Source organism: Furipterus horrens, unplaced genomic scaffold, assembly GCF_987537825.1.
Source record: "Furipterus horrens unplaced genomic scaffold, mFurHor1.1.pri manual_scaffold_3, whole genome shotgun sequence".
NCBI lineage: Eukaryota > Metazoa > Chordata > Mammalia > Chiroptera > Furipteridae > Furipterus > Furipterus horrens.
Window position 1 is genome coordinate 141,658,247 of NW_028327173.1, and position 21,473 is coordinate 141,679,719.

A 21,473-nucleotide genomic window follows, 5' to 3' on the forward strand; every position below is an offset into this window, starting at 1 on the left:
ACAAATTTAGAGATTAATATGAATGGAAAAGGTATCAGGAAAATGTCAGGACTCCTGTTTAACTACCCATGGTAGCAAAGTTTTTCCTAGGTACCGTGGGAAGGAGAGTAAAGATTCCAGAGCCTTATTTTTTAAAGGCCTGCAATTTCATCCAGAAGATAAGCTAAGCACTGATGAGGATTATAGTTATTTCTCCTACCCTCCTGGTGGATTCATCTAACTGTTCTAACTATATCTAAATACAACAGGATTCTCATCCTACCCCGCCCCTCAAATTCTTCCCTGTTTTTATTAAAGATATAAGTTTTGTCGTTTAGACATGAAGTCGTGCTTCTCTTTGTTTGATCCCAGTCCTTCAGTTCAAACTGTTTCTCATCTTCTTCCTTGTTGTTTGTTTCTTTGTTTGTTCGTTTATCCCAATTGACCCCAGCTCATCCAGACTTTAAGGTAACTTACTTGGGGAGTTTCTGTTGCTTCCCAGTTGGCCTGCCCACCTCTGGTTACTCCCCTTCTAGTCCATCTCACACCTGTGACCTGATTACATTTTTTGGTTCAGATCATTTCGCTTCACATTTTACTCAAAAACTAAATAGCTTCCCTTTTTCAAGTGAATTAAGACTCTATCCAATATAATTCCAGTCTTTTGCAACCAGAATTTTACTACTTTCCCTCTATGCACATTCTGTGATTCAACTCAAGACTTGATGTTTTCCAAAGACACCCTGTGCTTTCTTACTGATGTGTTTTTACATCTGATGTTCTCCCTAACTGGACTGTCCTTGTCACTAGCCTTTTAATAAAACTTCTCTTTTTTTTCTTATATTCTCTTAAAATAATAAATTAAAAGGTATTTTGGGGAAAAGCTTCCTCTAACTTAACTAAAAGTTCAGAATCAACAAGAAAAAATCAACTTGTCCCTTTTCATTAAAAAAAAACAAAACAAAAAAAACACGTAGCATAGAGACTTCAGGTAACTACAGAAAACAAATACAATATATGAATTGCCCACTAGATATATAGACTAGAATTAGCAATATATACCGACCAAACCTTTCTCAGGCCTGTCATGTATCATTGACTGAGTTCTTCTCTGTTTAAGATATCTAGGTCAAATGAGACCCTTATCTAGTCTGCCCTGGATTCACCAAACTTTATGTCCTGTAAAGGGCACCTTAAAAAAAAAATTTCACATGTCATGTGCTTGTCGAGCTATTTGTCCATGGACTTGTACCTACCATCAGGGACACTTTTCTAATTCATGCAAATATGCTCTGTGAGTTAGCAAGGCTTTGACCTTTCTGTATCTAAAGCCTTAGAAATATGCCTGATATTGCTAGGGATTTTTATCATAAGGAAAGAATAAGGACATGTATCACTATTTTATTTAAAATAATTTATAAGAGCAAAGTATTGCAGAATTTTTAGTAAGTGTCCAAAGATAGAAACTAAGGCCAAATAAATTATACTAGATTCATAATAGACTGCCATGGAAAGGGTATAGGAGAATGTTTAGTGGAATTAGAAAATACTCTTGATCTGTGTTTTAAATTACAAATGTGTTTAAAATAGTATATAGTATAATCTCAAATATGTAAATATAAATACACATAAACACACAGAAACACCTGGAAGGATATGTATTAAAATGTTTGACATTTTTTGGGTAGTAGGATTATGAGATTTTTACTTTCTTCTTTCTTTTTATTACTAAACATAAACATAATGAACATGTGTCACTTTCGTAAAAGGAAAAAAAAAGATATAATAAAAAATAGTACAATCTTACATGACCCTTCTTCCATGAAGGTTTTGCTCAGTTCCTCATCTTTTACTCCTTTAAAGCCTGGGAACACTTCGTTTGAATGACTCTCTCAAAATGTGTGTTCCGCCTTAGCTATAGATATCAATGAGCAATTACCCATCATCCTGGCATTGCTCCCTGAGGTCCAGAACTCTTTGTTGTCTCTTTTTAGTATCTGTAATGTAGGTGCCTGATAAATACTTGCTGAGTTGCAGATATTGTAACTATCAACAAGAATATAATAAGAGGCACCTGTAAAGAAGTAGGTACGAGGAGGTGAAAGCTATTTTCTGGTGGAGTGGGGCAGGCGTGTTGAACTTCAGGCAATATGTACATACACCAAGTTCTGGCAGCAGTATCAGTGTGACAGAAGCATTTTGAGGGGTAGCATTTCTAATCCAAGCTTGACATGAGCAGATTTGCCTCATAGTGTCAGCCTCAACCAAGTCAGAAGCATTGTGTAGGGAGGCTGAAATTTGCCTATGATATACAACTTGTTGAAGAGAGCCTAACCCAGTGGAATCAACTTCACAGAAATCTTACCATGAGAATAGTTTCAAACTTGGAATGGCCCAGTTTAGGAAAAATAATAAGTCAATGTCTGTGTGGTCCTCTCCTAGTTTTCACTGTGCAAAATGTATTTCACTCAACAAGAGTGTAGAATTATGTGATTTATTAAACTATCCCCTCACTCTAGGAGCATTAAGTGATGATTTTGTGGTTAGTGGTGATGAGCAATTAAGTGAAGAAAGGTGACTTTTGTTCCAGGCTTTCTTCCACTCACACCAGGTTTTGGGTCCAAGTCTAGGTCTGTGAAGTTTAAAGAAACCCATGAAGAGCCTTGTCTTTTCAACCCTAATTGAGCAACTTTCACAAGGGCTACTACCAGGCTGATTTGCTCAGCAGCATTTTTTTTCTAGATTCAAAAAAAAAAAAAAAAAAAAATGAAACTGTACTGAGTCTGACAGAAAAGTTTTGGAAAATAGAAAGATTTTTTTTTATGAGTTCTTCCAGAGTAGATCACCATGGAGTATTGTGGCAAGCATCTTAGATGTCATTCCATCTTAGCACTCAGACTACATACTGCTTCCGTGGTTTTTAAGTAGTAAAATATGTATAGGAAGGTGAAAACAAGTACACTGATCACGTAAAATGTTGTCCTGATCAAACAAAGAAAATCGCTGCCTTCTAGCATTCCAAGTAAAGCTAATGGGCTTAAGGGAAGGGTCCAAGGAATCCCTGAAACCACAAAAAACTATGAAGGTAAGTTAGATGTCTCCTGCTAAAGGTACAAATTTCCCATAACAGTGTTTTCTAGCCTCTCTGTGATGTTTCCAACGTTTATTGGCATGCCAGAGGTTATGTTCCATACGAGACCGAGATACAATTCCCGCCTTCCTGTCTAGTGGGGAAGACATACAAGCTAACATGGCAATTTGTAAATTAATGTTGATAAGTGCTATAATAATGGTAAGTAGGAGGGGCTCTTGGAAACATCCAAGAATTCATTGCTGGGACTTAGGGGCAATCTTTGAGGGAGTGATGTCTGTTTTGAGACTTGAAGGATGAGTACGAACAAGGAGGTGTGAGGATGTCCTGGGAAAGGGCTGGAAAGGGACAGTTTTGTGTAAAAGTTTCACAAAAGCATAGAGGCAAGAGACTGTGACCTGTTCTATGATTTTATGAAAGTTTTGGAGGGGAGTTAGAGATGGGAGGAAGGTAGAAATAAGGCTGAAGATACAGACAGAGGCCAGATCATGAAGTGCCTTGTAAAGCAGTTTGAGCATTTGGAACTAGTCCTAATGGCAGTAGGAAAGATGGAATGTGAAGGAAAGCTGGCAAAGTCGCCTCTGTGGACAGACCTGAAGACTCAGATATGCAAGATATGGAGCTTACATTAAACAACTTAGGAAAAAGCAAGATAAACTGGAAAAGAAATTAGAGGCTCAGCTTATATTTTAATGTGCTGATGAAGGTTGTGTCCCTAAAGGGCTTTCTCAGCTCAGGTACTCTGAGTTATAGTTGTGAGGCTTGTCAAAAACTATACCCAGTTGTGCCCTCAGTAAATATCCGGTGAGACTAGCCAAACAACATTTGGAAAATTTTTACAAATATGTGAAGAATTCTATCAAACACACACACACACACTTTAAGCTGCAGAGGAAGGTAGGTAGGTAAAGGCATAAGGAGGGTGATTGTTCCTTCCATTGTAGTGCCGCCTTATCCAGCACCTCCCAATTCACACCCATTGACATACCCCAAACGTGAGTTATCTAATTGCTACCATGTGCAATTCAAACTGGGACTTCCAATTTAAGTACTTTCATGTGTTCCTCCTAAGACTTTTTCCATGGACATAGAGTGTCCAAGATCAGGACATACCTGACAATTTTCTCTTTGATTCATGAGGCAAAATAGAACCTAGCTCATGCCATAGCCAATCTAAATGCCAGTAAGACCAAAATGATATTGTGAAAGACACGAAAGCACTTCAAAGTCACCAGCCAAATTTGGGAATAGCAGAGGAGCATCGGTACAATTTTTATTCAAGCATTCAATAAAAGATGCTTTGGAATTTCAACTGAAAGTGGCAGTTGGGAACATAATGTCCTTCTCTTTACTATATCTTTTAGGAAGCAGGAACAGAAAAGAGTGTTTTCCCCCTGCCTGAACCACAAGATTTTTTTCTGGCTTCCCAAGTCAAGTTTGAAGACCTCATAAAAGACTTGAGAAAACTGAAGAAGCAACTAGAAGGTAACAGGAACTGTTTGTTATTATAATAGCTAAGTTTTTTTTAACAATTCAAGAGAATTATTTATGTGTGGCATGGAATGGAATTGGTGCAGCGGTCAGTTACAGTATTCTACAGCCCACAAGAAACTTTCCGGCTCTATATACTTTTGGGGGGCTCTGCCTTTACATATCCCTTTCTTACTAGTATTAATTAGTACTTATTATATCTACATCTTGGTTCATCTACATTTTCCAACATATAATAAGTATAATTTTAATAATAATAATAGCACCAACCCTTTATTGAATGTTTACTCTTGTCTCATATAATTCTTATAACAATCTGAATAAGCAGGAACTATACTAACTCTCTTCTACAGATAAGAAAAATGAGGCTTGGAGAAGTTATGTTCACACAGCCAGTGCAAAGCAGACTTACTGAGCTCTAATCAGGTCTATCTGATTAGAACTCATGAATTTTCTAAACACATTTATTATTCTCACTCTCTCTCTGCCTCCCTCTTCCTTCCTCCTTCCCTTCCTCTTCCTCCCTCCCCCTCTCACTCTCTCTCTCTCTCTCTTTCTTACACACACTCTCTCTCTCACACACACATACGTTCCTCTAAATTTGGTTTTATATGTACATAAATATATATATTTACATATAAATATGTGTGAGTCTAATAATGATGTCATGACTGTAGTAAGCATTCTACTTTAGTTTAATTTACATTTTTAATTATTTTAATTATTCAAAACAAAATGCTGAAAGCCCCTTTTGGCTTTTTAAAAAGGTGAAAATATGTGTCTCTCGGGCAGGAATTTTCCTTTGGCGTTTCTAGAGCCTTGTGTTTTCACTGTGGAGACATCTCCTTGTCCAAGAATATAAATACTTGCGCTGGAGCTTGTATAACTCCAATTGAAGAGCTCTGCGGAGGATTTAGGGAGCGTGTTAATGTGGAAATGGAGGCCCGGGTGCCAAAAGGAGAGCTTGAGGAAATGAAGAGCATGAACCAGGAATATTTTTACACTAAGACATAAAATAAACATTTAAAAAATGTTTATTGTGAAAGAGTGCTCAGAATCCTAAGTCTTAGACAGAGAACAGCTTAGAAATGGAAGGAAAGTGGGAAAGATCTGCTCCTAGTGGCCATTTGTTTTTACTCTGGGCATAAAACTTGCTTAAACAAGGATAGTGGTTACCAGTGAATACTTTTACCTTGTAAATTATTTTTAAAGGAACACGGGGATATTTTTTCCCTCCTGTTGCTGTGGTTGAGAGCACGAATTCAACCAAATGAATACTTTGTTCTCCAGTGTGATATGTGAACTTGCGGTTATTCTTTTCCCTTTCCTTAAAAAAAATAAAAAGACAGTTTTATCCTTGTCTGAGATGAGCTTGATTCTTACTGGAATAAAGCAGAGTAAGCTATCATGTAGCAGGGTTTTTTTGTGTGCGTGCGTCTGTCTCCAATGGCAGAATTAGGGCGCAGTCCTTGGCGTAGCTGCACGGCGAGCAGCGGCAGGGAGGACCCGTACATGTTCCCCGTGTGGCCGTCCCTGAGCGCCCAGCCCGCGTCTCAGCGCCCGTGTAACCCCCTGAGCCCGCCCTCTCATCTGGTCTTTTGAACAGAAACCTAAGCTATGCGTGATCTTTCCTCTTCTGCTTTCCTTCCAGGGATGGCCGCTTTCAGGCGTCCTGGCTCAACCACCTCCCTTGGACGTTCCTGTGTGTTTGATGATAGATAACAAAGGGATGAGAAGAACGAATTAGGAAGACAGTGGACAGGCAGGGGTTCCCCCAAAGCTCCCCACTTATTTTCTCTAGGGAGAGCCTAGCTGTCATTCCAGATCTCTCAGTACTCAACTGACACTTTCCTCAGTCAATGTTAAGGAAATACCAACCTTCTGAAGTTGGAGGAGCTGCCTTAGGAAGGAAAACTGAACATCGCCTCAGTGATTTAACCAAACGACACAAGGTACCATAAGGGCAGTGGAGGAAACTGGGGCTCCCCACACGCATTGAATATTTAAACAAAAACGCCCTGCTAATCTTTAGGGATGCCAGCGTTTTTCACACATGAAAGGTACCTAGTAAATATTTAAAGAAAATACAGACCATTGGTTCTCTAATGAAATTCTTTTTCTTCTAAATGCCATCTGGCAAGATGGCCAGAGTCGTGGCGGTCCGTTTCATCTCCCGTTCTCATTCAGGCTTCACCTCCGTTTCCATAATGCCTTGGTGTGAGCCTCGACTGAATGTTTAATTGAAGAGGACATAATTTTCACACATACAGCAAAGATTTGATGAGGCTTTGAGGTTTATTGTAGCCATTAAAATGTCGTGGCTGCTGGCAAACCCCCAGAAAATGTCTAAAGCTAAACCAGATGTGATTAGCAAATTTCAAGTAGACTCAGGCTCCAGTTCTCCCTGCAGTCATAGCTCTTTAGAAGAAATTTGTTTTGAGTAGCATGAACCACACCTTAGCAATAGGATAGGAATTAAACTATGGCTGTTGGTTGCACAAATGTCACAGATATAGGGAGAGGTTGTCAACAGGCATCTTTCACAGAGACAATAACTTTGAATAGCTCTTTTATGTATGTATGCGCAGCAAGGAATTGATAAGAGTATCAACTACAACTTATTACATGTATATAGGAATACATTACTATTATCTATCAAGTGCTTTACATATATCACTTCTTTTAATCCTTGCAATGCCCCTATGAAGCAGATACTATTTCTGACCTCTCACAAGAGGAGGAAACTGAAGTTTACTGTGCTCACATAACTTGCTGAGTTACTTCACAGACCATGATCTGGCCACATTTTAAAGCTAGATATGACTCTAAGCCATGTACTCATGACATATCCTGCCAGTGGACCAGAAGTCTCCATGCCTTATCAGAGGTCAAAAAAGAAAGATTTGCAATCAAGGCATAAAGCCTCATAAAAATACAAATGACAGCAAGAGAGTCACTGGAGTCATTGAATGTGTACATGAGTGCAAGTGTACACACACACACACACATACACACACACACACACACCCTAAAACTATATACGTACACCCTTGGGTTGGGAAGAGGTAGAAGGAAGACATATAGGAGAGATGGGTTATAAAAGTGAATAGATACAATATTGCATAAGATGAAGACCTCAGGTTTTGGAATCAGATATGTATTTTTACTGGTTTGGTGAAAGCAAGATCTTGTCAAGTAACCTAACCATAGAGTATATTCATTTTCTCACTTGCAACACGGGACAATTATTGCACCTCTGTCATGGGAGGTAATGAATGCATGGTCCCTTAGTAAGGAAAGCTTTGATAAAGAGATATGTATGTACCTCTTACTGGAAAATGCACAGCTTCTAGAATCAGGCCCATATTCTTGAGAAGCCAGCTGGCTGTGTTTGTGGAAAATCTACTTCCCAGCACTTGTGTGCTCTTCTCTACATCATGAACACAGAACCAAGTTCTTGGTGCTTGGGAACATGTTTCACATTGTGTTTACTGTTCTGTATCCCTTGATGAGACAATAATTTTTATTTCCCTGGTACTGTGATGTTATAAGTAATAGTTGGGGAAAAAACCAAGCAAACAGTAGGAGCAGCTGCTCTCTTTCTCATTTGTCGACCAAATTTGCTGGCCAAAACTCTGAAGGTATATTTAACCTATGTGTGGAAGGCAGAATAATATTACAATAGCTCCCAAGGACATCCCAACCCTAATTCCTGGAATCTGTGCATATGTTACCTTACATGGCAAAAAGGGACTTTGCTGACACTGAGGTGGAGAGATTATTCTGGGCTATTCAAATGGATCTAATCTAATCACATGAATCCTTAGCATGAATCTTTGAAAGCTGAGCACTTGCCTTGTCTGCGGTCAGTGGGAGATAGTACAGTAGGATGATCAGAGAGAAGCAGTGTTGCTGGCTTTGAAGATGGGGAAGTGGTCACTGAAACAAGGAATGCAGCAAGCTTCTAAAACTGGGGAAGGCAAGGAATAGATTCTCCCGAGAGTGTTTAGAGGGTATGCAGCCCTGTCAACACCTTGATTTCAGTCCAGTGAGACCAGTGTCAGACTTCTAACATACAGGAACTATAGGTGATATATTTGTGTTGTTTTAAGACATTTAAGTGTGTGGTAATGTGTTATAGTAGCAAAAGGAAACAGACACACCATGTGTGTGTGTTCTTGATTCTGCCAGTTAATACCAGTCACGCATCCCCTGCTGCCCCCTACACACACCATTGCTGGGGCCGTAAATGTAGAAGTCCCCAAATACTAGCAGTCACCAGTATTGCATGAAATGTGAATTAGTGGTTTCTAAAAAAAAAAAAAAAATTCTCTGGTCCAATAAACTTGGAAATACTCTATCTTAAAATCATATCATAGGGTTTCACAGTTTATCAACAATTCTGGAAAGTCCTACAATAAAAAACAAAACAAAATGATTTAACCCTGTTTAAAGCAGCATTTCTCAACTTAAAACATGAAACAGTGTTTTTTTCTCTCTCCTTTTTTTCTTTCACTGAATCCTTAGTAATATGAATGCTGAACATTCATTCTGTGAAATATAGTTTAAGAGGTGATGTTGCTTTTGCTACCCAATTTTTAATATAAAGACATAACTGTTGGTTGAACTGTCATTCCTGGATAACCTTAAGAGGAAACGCTCTGATGAACGATTATGGCCTTTTCCCTTTAATATTGCTCTTAATACTCCCTGACTACACTGTGCTTGCTCAGTTTGTTATCCATTTAAACAGGCAGAGAGGGTCACATCTCCTCTGATGTCTTGATGCCTGAAAGCCAAAATGAATATCATTAGTGTTACTCGAAATTACTCTAGTGTCACCACTCCCAAATCCACATTTGTGTGGCATCCTCTGTAATGGTACTTTATTATGAAAAAATTCATTCTGGCTATGAAAGTGGGAAGGTTAATTTTTTTGTTGGAAGGTGAGACAGGACCTCTTCAGATAGGTGTTGAAAAGTCAGCATATTTTGAGAAGTTGAAGAACAAAAATAAATTGTCCATATTAGCTAACAAAAGTTACTCAGTATCCCCTATCATTAAAAGTGGGCTATTTAATCAGCTAACTATATAGTAAATCTTACCTTGAAAATGACGCATTCTTTGCCCTGTTACTACATATATAAATTAGGAAATGTAATTACTAGTTAACCCTCAGTGTAAGATAGTCAAACTTGTTTGAGAATGTTGGCTGAGATGCAAGTTTGTGTGTGTTTTAATATAATTCCAATGATCTCATTTTCTCTAAATATTTAAGATTATATATTTGAACATGTTTTTTCTTTGTACCATTTAGAAATATTTGGAAATACAATTATACGTTTTTGAAAACGCAGGAGTCTGTTGACTTTTTTGATACGTTACCACTCGAAAAATGTTTATCCTAAAACGTTAACTCTTTTAAGCCTTCTTTAAATAAGATGCTGCATGAAATGTATAGTCCATGCATCCAATAAATGTTAAATTTTTCATTCTAAGTTTGAATAGTAGTAATATATCTAAACTAACTTTACACTGAAGTACATCCATCACATCTTTAAGCATTTTCAATTCTGATGTCCTTATTTTAATGGTGGACCAAATTAACCCAAAACCATTCAGATGAACCTTTGTTTTGTATAACACTAGTTAGTCCCTGAATATTCTACTCAAAAATTAAATTATAAAAGGATATAAATTCATACATACATGAAAGTTAATTTTCAAGAAAGAGGGATTTTTGCTGGGGGATGTTGGTAGATTTTCTAAACTATAGTCAATGTGTCTTCCAGATAAAGATGGCAGATCGAATTCACCCTTTAACTCCACTCTTTTTTAAAGGCTCACCAAAAAAATTAACATGTTATTTAGATTCATATAGTCAATACCAATACAATCAGTTAAGAGTGGAAGTTAGGGAGGAACCACACACCTACACATGTAAAACATAAAATGAGAACATTTTTACATTTCTCATGGTTCTTGGCAAAGACTGATGTAGTAGCAATAGTTTGGATATGCATATGAAATTTTTACAATTAAAATTAGGTTAAAAAACATAAGTTATAATCAACTGTCAATTATAGGTAGGTAAATTAGTGAAGTTAAGAAATAGCCATAGTTTTCTAGAAGTTATATTACTTTTTATATTAATCACTATGAGCTATACTGTTTACATGATTGGAAAACCTTTCCTGTTTGAAATGACATGGTAAGCATTAGACTACCTACCTATTGTTTCTCCTGAAAGGTGGAACCAATCCTCTTCTTTGCTATGGAGCTCACTTAAGTGTCTGGGCAAATGCATTGCCGAGATAGTACTAGTGAGGTGCTGAAGGGGCAGTTTTGTGAAATGGGATCTGAGACTCTGAGCACTGATACCACCTGGAAGGGACTCTGTCTGCAGAGGAGTTTGTGTCCCCCGTGGTGGAGGAAGACAGGAGGGGTGGTTAGCAGAACATGCACTTCATCTTGTCCTTGATTGCTTTTGCTTTTTAAATTTTGATTAAGGATATGTGTGATGTCCTGCCTTCCTCTTACTGAAGTTAATCAAGAGCTGACTGTGAAAAAGGAAAAGAAATGTTATTAACTGGTGTTACTGATCTTCTAATGGATATCCAAGTTTGTATCATTGAGGACAAGGGGAAGGATCCTGTCACAGCTTCACTGTCCAGTTCTTTACTACAAGTTTGACTGCTTTTCTGCAGCCCTGCTGCCTCCCCAGCCAGGAATCTATGTATGTGTCTTAACACTTGGCCAACTAAGTCAGTCAATACTGTTGAGCCCAAAACAGAACTTAAAAAAAAAAAAAAAAGATTACCTATTAATATCATCTCGGAAGCAAAGGAAGCAATTTAAAGAATGTCCGCAATGGCTGTTCCTTTGGAATTTGCAATAGACACAGTCAAGGGGCCTAACCAGTGGTGGGGTTGGGGGCTGTGATGGAGCATTCTGCCCCCAACGCATGCAATATGGGGATACTCTTAGGGTTACCAGATTCATTAAATAAAATGCAGGAGGTCCCATTAAATCTGACTGTCAGATAAACGAGATTTTTTGAGCATAAATGTGTCTCACATATTGCTTGGGACACACTTATACTAAAAACATTATTTCCTTTTTAGCTCAGATTTAAATTTTCTTGGTGTCCTGTCTTTTATCTGGCATGTCTGTTCAGAATTTCAAAGCATAATGAAACCTAGTAAAAGTTGGTTCACATTTTATTACCATTATGCTCTGGCAATGCTAAAAATTCTCAGGGATAAAATTCTCCTGCCTGCAAGGGTAGAGAGTGGTCACGGGCACAGCAAATATGTTCAAGGGTATAGTGCATGTCCGGTTCCACCGTCACAAATGACAGCAGTTACCAACTGATGAGCTATTGCCAAATACCAGCAAGTTTGCTCGTGTCATTTCTATTCGTTAAAATGACTTCAAAATAAGTACTGCTTGCATTTTCATAGTAAGGAAGTTGAAGCAACTTTGCTAGTAATGACAAAATTGATATATGAAATAGGTTTATGTGATTGCAGATCTTATACCCTTTCCACTGAATTGTACTTTATTCTTTTACTATTTATAGGCCCAACCCTCAGGTACTAACAATATGATCTAGAAAAAGAAAGCACAGAGAATAAGCTCCACTTAGTTCTCTAGTGTATCTTCTAAAGGGGCTACAGATTATAACTGGATTGAAGTTAGGCTTTTTTTTCTCTCCACCCATACCCAGTCAACTCATCTACCTGTTATAATCTCTCTTGTCCTGTGAGTTTCTGGTCAGTCTCTTTTGGTTACTCAAGCATATCTCTTCAGCTCTCTCACTCTCTCTCTGACGAATACCTAGCCTACATTTTGAACCTCCATGACCCAGAAGATAAGCAAACTAGTCTGATATGGTTAGCCAGACAAATAGCAGAGTACTGCAGGGCTACTCCAAGGCTACCCACATGGTTTCGACGTCTTTGTTATCTCTTCCATTTGCAGAAATTACATGTAATGGGCTTCTGACATAGATGAGAAGGTATGGAAACCTTCCAGGACTGGTCAAGTCACACAACAGAGCAGACTACCACTTCTATGCTTGGGGCCAGCCTGACTTGCAGGATGAATGACTTCTACCACCTAACATTATCGGATGGCTTTCTCTCAATGAGAGTATGCATCCTTCAAGAGAAAAAGAAAAAACTAGATCTCGTCATGAAAGCAAATATTTTCTTTAATTACTCACTTGAGCATTGTCCATAAGCAATATGGCTTTAGGAAGGGGGGAAAGACTTTGGAAAAACTTTCGGAGAACTTCTGAGAAAGGATGGCCAACTGAACACTCATTTGGATTGCACACTCATGAGGGATTTCATTTTCTCTTGAAAATTAGTAAAACAATAGTAAAAAGAGTTCTCTAAAAGGATAAACTCAAGAACATAGAATGAGAGAAAACCATAACCACAACATTTCTGAAGTTCAAAAAGTAGATGGACAACTGATAAATGAACTAGCCAAACAGGAAAGCTGAATTTTACTCCAGGAGTGGAGAAAGGTGAGGAGCAATTCAGTTTTTACCACTAGATTCATACACACCACAAACTCACACATAAATTTATACATAAACATACATAAACATTCATATATATTCATATGTAAATAAATCAATGAAATCATTCAAGAAGATGACAGACACATGTTCCTAATTTTAAAAGGCCCAGAGAGCTTCCAGCACAATGGAGTAAAACAAATCCATACCATTGTCAGAGCATTTCAGAATACTCAGCACAAAAAAAGGAAAGCTTACACACTTCTAAAAAGCAAGAGGGCAGGGGTGAAATGTGGGAACAAATGAGGCACAGAAAATCAGGACGCAGAAAGGCTTCAGACTTTTCCACAGCAGTGCTAGAAGCTAGAAATGGATCCTAATTCTGAGGGAGAATTATTCTTATTCCAGAATCTTACATCCACCAAATTATTGATTTGTTATGAGGACAGAATATGTAATTTCTCAAAAATCTGATCTCTCATACAACCCTCCTCAAGCTGCTACTAGAGAATGTGCTTTATCATCAAATGGGAAGACAGTGATGAGAGGAACTAACAAATCCAGTGGATAAGGGAGGTGAAGGGCGGCTCCGTAGACAGGGAGCCCAGGATGACCACCTGCACGAAGAGCAAACATTCCAGATTAGGCCAGGTCAAAATAACCATGGAGATTATTTGGGAGGGACATGCAGACTGATGTATCTGGATGTTGTGACAGCATTTTCACAACTAGTAACAAGTTTGGAGTTCATTTAGTGATAAGCATGTAGAAAGCAGAGCAAATGATAAAAGACTTATTTATTTTGAGGGTGAGGCAGTTTGGGCGGCAAAGATTTTTTAAAAAGATTAATTAACCAGAATTTACATATGTCAGCTGGTACTGGGAGTTGTTCTTGCAAAGTCATAAAAATGTCAACACTGGATACTAGTCTAAAAGTCATAGTGGGGCTGTATTGGGAGGAGGCTGATGTGTGGAGGGTGTCGGGGGAGATCGGGAACTGCTCTTGGTAGAGTGTGTAGAGTTCATTTATGTTTTTTATCTGTGCATGTATAACTTCAATAAGTATACAAAGAAAAATCCCACAGCATTTGTGATAATTTAGTTAAATTTCAACAGTGGAGGCTGGTGTGTAGAAAGGATTATAGGAGATGCAGTTTGAAATTTTAGTTCGGCCTGTTACTAACCACACGATGAGCCATGCAACTCTGACAAGTCACTTAATCTCAGGGAGCCTCAGCTGAAAAAAATGGAGCTGATCATCCTACTCCCTTCCCGACTCAGAGGGACATTGAAGGGTCAAATGAACAGATGGATGAGGAAGTGCTTGTGAAGGTGAGGGAGGGCCATGCGGTTTGCTTAATGTGTGCATATCGGTGCCTCCTAGGAGGGAGAGGGGGAACTGATCCGTCAGGACAAGACTGGCTAGTTCATCACCTTTTAGGAAGCTCCAGAAGAGATGCCTTGAGTGATTATTGACCGTGCCTAATTTATTAGCTGCTTCCTCCTTGGCAGCCTGTTTGTCCACTGCAGTAGTGTGCTAAGTCTGAACTCTGGTACGCACTGGATACATTAGCCAGAGTCCTGACCGTGTTGCCATGGTGTTAAAAATATTTAGTTTTGCAAGCAAAGTTTTAGAAATAATAAAAGAAAAACTTTGATATGATTTATTTTTGTAAAATGATTTCAATAAAACAGACATAAGGAACTGGAATAAGAATTTCAGAAAAGCAGTGGGTGTAAAATGTTTAGCATGGTGACTTCTGATGCAAAGCATTCAATTAAGTGCGACATGATGGGTAAAGGTCACACGTTTCCCAAGTGGAATGCCTTCAAAGACAAGCTGTGCAGAAAGGAGAGGGGATACGGAAACTGAAACCTGATTCACCCATTTAATTAATGAAAGAAGTTTGTGTTTCCCTTTGAAGTCATGATTGTGACATCTCTAGGTGGGAAGGACGAGTTATGTTTCATTTTATGTCTATCTTTATTTATAAATCAACACAGTAAATAGAATTTATTTATTTATTTTGACAAGAAACATAGAATATTGAAATAAAGCTACTGTCATGGAAAAGTCTGAGTCACAAGCCCTGAATTCAAATCCGTGTCTCACGGGCTGTGTAACCTTGGCTGGTCGTATAGTCCTCCGCATTTCAGTACCCTCGTACTGCAAAGGAGGGCTTCCCTGCCCACCTCACTGATTATTTGAGAGGGGGATTGTATGAAGGAAACCCTTTACAGAGTATAAGCAAAAGGAAAATACTTATTCCTGACTGCTGTTGTGCCTTTATGTCCGACATCCAGTCCATGAGCAGATCCTGTTGATTCTTCCTTCAAAACGTGCCTTGAATCAGTTTATTGCTGTCTACCTCTGCACCAGGGCCATAGTCCCATGTTCCTAACAGGTATTCCCGCTTCCACTCTTGCCCTCCCTTTAATCGAGTCTCCATACACCATGCTAGGTCAGGCCACTTGATGGTTTCATACTCATTGCTCCTGGAATAAAATCCAACTTCAAAACTTGTAGCCATGCCTTACAAGTTTCTACATGATTTTCCCACGTATGCCTTTCCTGTCTCATCTCATGGAACCCCATCCCCTCCTGCCCATTGAACTCTAGCCTCACAGACTTTCTTTAGGTTCCATCCCAGTGAGCTTGTTTGTGCTGTAGTACCTTTGCCACAGCTATTCCCTCTGCCTCGAGGGTCCTTCCTGTAGACACCCCTATGCCCTGAGCCTTCCCTGACCACCCACACTTCAGCAGCTACTTTGAATAGTCTCTCTCTCTTACAGCCCACAGCTTTGATATTGCTATTAGTTTCTCTTTGTTTATTTGTAAATTTTCTCTCCCTCTCCTCTCCAAGGAGGCAGGGATCTAATGATCTTTTTAGTGTTTATACATACTATGTTGGTCAGTACCTGCCACATAGTTGCTGATCAGCCAATATCTTTTGAGTGGGTGAATGAATGATAAAATGAATAAATGGAAAAGACTCAGCTTACTTCAGATAATTGCTGACCTTGCTATTAGAGAGAAATAAGGTTATTTTCTTAGGGGCAAAAATGTCAAATGAGCATAAATAGGCCAAAGGTTTAGGAAGACAGATTTAAAGCTGCCCCAAGGAAGGACGGATGGCCCTGAGAGGTAGTGGATGCCTCACCCACTGGTGCTTAAAAGACTATGTTATGGTAGATTGGCAGGACAGGTAACATTAGAAAGAGTAGTTGTGCTAGATGATTTTGTTTCTAACGTGATTATTATTACTATGCTATTTCAGTGCATTCTACAGTTCTCCTGATTCAGTAAGGGTTATTGGGTTCTTCCCTGAACTTAGTTCATTAGAAGAGCCAAGAATGTCTGGAATTATGGCCATTGACAGGGTATAAAAGTCAAATGGAAAATTATATCAGGTTTGGATCTCAGGTAGTTTCTTCCTAAGTGGCTCTCAAGGATCTGCTCTGGAGTTAATCCATGCCTCAAAAACTCTAATGTTGATACCATCTAGAAGTAATCTTTATAGAGTACAATTGTGATCTAATATGGTTGGTTAATGGAACAAAGTTGCCCAAATCAGGAATTATAAAACAATGATACTAATATTTCTAAACCTTTAAGACAAATTATATAGAGTATCAATTATTTGTCTGTCTTTTGTTGCCGGGCTGAGGCCTTTTCATAAATTACAGACCTGTTGGGTGAAGTTTTGTGGGTCTTCCCTGCACACTCCACATTCATAGTAGGTTGCCTATGGTTTCCCTTTTGTACTTTTCAAGTGGAGTCAAGGCTGTTGCAAATATCACCACAGAATCTTTATAGATATTTATAATTATTCTACATCTTTTAGATATGTCTTGCCCACATCCTTTTTAAAATGAGCTTTTTTATTTTTAGTTTGGAACAATTTTAGATTTACTGAAGCTGCAAAGATAGTATAGAAAGGTTCTATATAGCCTTTATCCCATTCCCCCATTCACAACTTATATTGTTGTGCTATAGTCATAAAACTAAAGAACTGGCACTGATGCATTTCTGTTAACTAAACTTATGAGTGTTTATTTGGATTTCACCAATGTTTCCATTAATGCCCTGTTTTTGTTCCAGGATCCAACCTTGAGTACCACACTGTATTGAGTTGCCATGTCTTGCCAGTCTTCACTGATCTCTCACACCTATATTTAATAGCAATGTACATAAAGTTTTTAATCCTCACCTAAGGATATGTTTATTGATTTTAGAGAGCAAGGGAGGGAGAGAGAGAAAGAGGGAAACATCGATGTGAGAGAGAAACATAGATCGGTTGCCCTCCCATATGCACCCTGACCAGGGATCAAACCCACAACCTAGGTATGTACCCTGACCTGAAATCAAACCCATAACCTTTTGGTGTACTGGGTGATGGCCCAACCAACTAAGCCACCTGGCCAGGGCTACCAGCAATATTTTAACTTCTTCCACTTGCATTGTTTAGAAACAACACACAGCTCTTGATAAAGATTCTACTCAACTGTGGGAAGAATTGCCCAGGGAAACTAGACAGTAGCCTTCCAGCTGCCAACTTTCAGCGTATTATAGGAATCGAGTAGAATGAATGGAAAATAGTATTATTTTGGCAAGCCCATTGGCAAGAATGTCTTCTACATGTCCCATTCAAAAAGAAAAAGGTATTAATGTAGTTATAATGGTGATAACATACCTATATATAGAACTTCATCCTTTGAAGTGGGTAGGACAGGCTTATCTAGTAAATGTGTCTCCAACATAGGAAGCAATATGGCTGGGATTACCCAGCCAGGCATAGAACTCAGGTCTTTTGATTGTCAAGGCTATGTTACTATAAATTTGTGATACCCCAACATATTTTCTTCACACAAGTAGATTTTGTGGGTAGTTTTGTGAATATCAAAATATTTACTTGCCCAAGTAAATTGTGTATTGTAGACCCTATGGAGGATTCACAACTCACAAGTGGATTTTTTCTGTGTCTGATAACCAAATAAGTAAATTTACAAGGAGACTTGTTTAGCCCCAACAAAAAGGATTAGACTTTTTGCTAGTATCTTTCTTTCTCTCAGATTTCTTGGCAGTAGCATGGCTTTTAGAGGTCATGGACTGTGACCCTACATTTTTAGGTACCTAGAGAAAGGTCACTGATCTACCTGGGATCAGCAGCCCTGCTTCAGGTCTTTTTTGACATTGATAACCTGATCTTCTTCTAACCTTCACCTAACCTCCTTTGCCTTCTGTTTTCCCTTTTAAAGTGAAGGGATCCCAGTGGTGATACTTGGTAATTTTTAGCTTCCGTTGCCTTGTTCCTTACCTTTCATAAAGCACTTTCATAGGAACTCCACATTGTTTCTGGCACTGCCCCGTAGATGGTTAGGGTAGGAAGCAGGAGAGAACAAGGCCAGTGGGTCTGACATCCCTGAGATCAGATTCTGACTCAGTCACTTAGTATTTGTGTGACTTTACTCATCTTACCTAAAAACATGGATGATAGAAAGACCAAGCTCACAAGTTTCTTCTGAAGAGTAAAATGAGACACATAAAGCAGGCTGGGGCTCAAGACACCTTGGCCTTTAAGAGCCATTTGTTTTTAATCATACAAGTTGAGAACTTGGTATAGTTTTCAAAAAATTATTGAGTACAGAAATAAAAGGCAGTATGTACAATTCAATGTAGACAACCAGACGCCATTAGGCCAGTGACTTTCCTGGTGGCATAATGTACAGAAGAGGAAAGCCCAAGGAAAATCTAGAATTGCTAAGGCACCAAAACTGCTTGCTCATTTGTGCTTTTAAACTGTTGTGTTTTATTTATTTATTTTTTTGTTTGTTTTTTTTGATATTTTGATGGACTTTAAAAGCATCATCAAATCTCCAGGTATCCAAAATCATCATCATCATCATCATCATCATCATCATCATCATCATCTCTAAAATATGAGGAGGACCTTGTTTGACCTTTTCAGTCAGTTTACTTGTTCAGCAAATATTTATTCAAAACACTGAGTTAGCTGCTAATTTTAAATAAACTCACTGAAATATTAAGTCATTTGTAAACCCATTTTAAGAGCAAGCGTTAACCTCATTTTCTAGGGGACAAACTTATTCCTTTCTCTTCGGATCTCTCTTCTCATAGGAACAGTAGTCTGTCTCTAAGAACAGTGATTAAATTTGCTCTCTGTCTGATAGGTGGGAAGGTGAGCAGAGTTTGCCCTCCAGCTGTTTGGCAGATTCACAAAAGCATTTGTAAAGCCCTTTCTGATGGTGGAATTATAAAGAGAATGAATAAATGCCACCTCCTGTTCAAGGAACTATATCTTGGAATTAAAAAAATACCTAGTTTTTTTTTTTTCTTTCTTTTAATCCAAGACACACCTCTCCTTATCCCCCTACCCAAAATTGAGTTGTTTAAACTGGGGCTGAATTTTTTAACTGAAGTATATTATTTTTCTTCCTTAAAGATATTATAAAATTAATTGTGCATCATAATCAGTGACCTGCTCAAGTCAGTGACATGGAGTTAAAATAAAAAGGCAGCTAATCTAATAAGAATAATTAAGCAATTGAACAATTTGCTCAAGGTCTCATCACAAGTACCTGACTCATCTTGAAGGGAAGGACAAGTTCCTGGGGCTCCCAAGACCAGCAGGAGATAACTTTGATGGGCCTCCCTTGCCTTTTAAATTTTATCACTTGGGCTCATTAACATCAGGGCTAAAGACATTAGGGAATTTAATAGGTATTTCAGAATCTGTTGTACATAGCTTCTCCCAGTGGAGAATTTCCTCTTTCCCCTAAGAATCCCGGATCCTTCCTAAAAAATTTACACACAGCCACATGACATGTAACCATATAATACCCTCCTGTTACAAACCAAACCGACACACCTTCCCTAACCTGGCAGGTCCTGGAATGCAGACTGCTGGGGCTGCTGGCCCAGTAACTTTCCCTGTGCCATAACTCAGCAGAGAGGTAGGATCAATGACAGGTTTACAGGAGAGTGGGGCTTTAAATAGCTGAGGTCAGTGTCTGAAGGTTTCCCGTTAATACCACTAACAGCATCCCGCCAGCGAGACTATCGGCCACTTTGTTACCCACTCCAAACTATTTCTGATTTTCAACTTTATTTTCAAACACATCTAAGAAATCCCGACTCCCAGCAGATTGACAGTGTAGTCTTCTTCATGTGAAGCTTTGTTTATCGGCCACAATTCTCCCGACAGATTTACAAGTGTCTGCAGAGTTTTAAAAGATGATTGCTTAACAGGCATTAAGTGAAACACATAGGGCTGTGTAAATATTTTAGCTGTAATAGGGGATTTTTTTAAATGCCGGAGCCAAATATTGCATTAAATCTGAAGATAGCGGCAAACTGATTAGCAGTGTTTGCCAGATTCACGCTTTGCCAGTGATTCACATAGCCAAGATCACGTACCCGAATTCACCCACCAGTTTAGGTTGTACGTTTTAAAATAACTTTCCATTCTTTTCTTTTCTCTCTCCTTCTTATGCCTCTCCATCTTTTCTCTTGTATTTCTTCATGTTTTATTTAGATGTGAACACTTTCCAGTGTAGAAAATGACAGTTAATGTGACTAACCAGTGAAGGCTGAAGTAGGAACACGGGCCCAGACCAAGGTCAGAGAAACTGTGGAAGGCTTGCAGCTGTCCTGGCTCAGCAATGTGGAAACCGGTTGCTTTTCTGATAATGGGCTCATGTATCTTAATCACTGGTCTCTCTGTAGCCAGCTGTTGCACTGCTGAAAGGAAATAATCCCAAAATCAGTATTGCTACCTCTTTCACATACTGATTTTCTGGGATCATTAAGAGGTAGTCCTGTCAGCTTCAAAATTTACATGGATGATGGAAAATTCATCACTTGATTTTGATAAAAACTGCAGTAAGCATTTTGGCTCCAGATGAATTCTTTTTTTATTTAAGCATTCCTATAAGCAAACAATTTTCCTGATTTCAGCAATGGGTAGGATGTATTGCTTGACCTCTAATATAATTTCTGTGAGAATGAGGCATCTTAGCCAACCTGGCTTTGCTCTTTCTGCCTTTGTTGATTCCACCAGCAACCTCTTAATTCTCATCCACTGATTTTTACTAAAAATACTTCTTAAAGTAATACTCACTTGGTTGCCCCCAAAGGTGGGCTCTATCTGGTCTTCACAAATGGCTTGGGTTGTAATCACATGCCCATATCATTACTTAATATTTTTGATCCACACGTCTGAATATCTTAAAATTGTGTGTTTATAATTGTAGAAATGTAAATGTATTTTTTAAACTATGAGCACTTGATATAAATTTCAAATCTGCCTCTAGACCCTCCCAAAACTCAGCTAGCTCCCATGGTATTGACAGTGTACTTTA

At 38.6% G+C, this 21,473-nt stretch overlaps 1 protein-coding gene across 3 annotated transcripts in view; it reads left to right on the forward strand.

Moving 5' to 3' along the window:
* Positions 1-21,473, forward strand: part of FMN1 (formin 1) — a 393,756-nt gene that overhangs the window by 258,898 nt on the left and 113,385 nt on the right. For all 3 annotated transcript variants that reach the window (XM_090271942.1, XM_090271940.1, XM_090271941.1), the window contains one exon: positions 4,435-4,555. In XM_090271942.1, the coding sequence (XP_090128068.1) occupies positions 4,435-4,555 (121 nt within the window). The remainder of the gene's footprint in view (positions 1-4,434; positions 4,556-21,473) is intronic.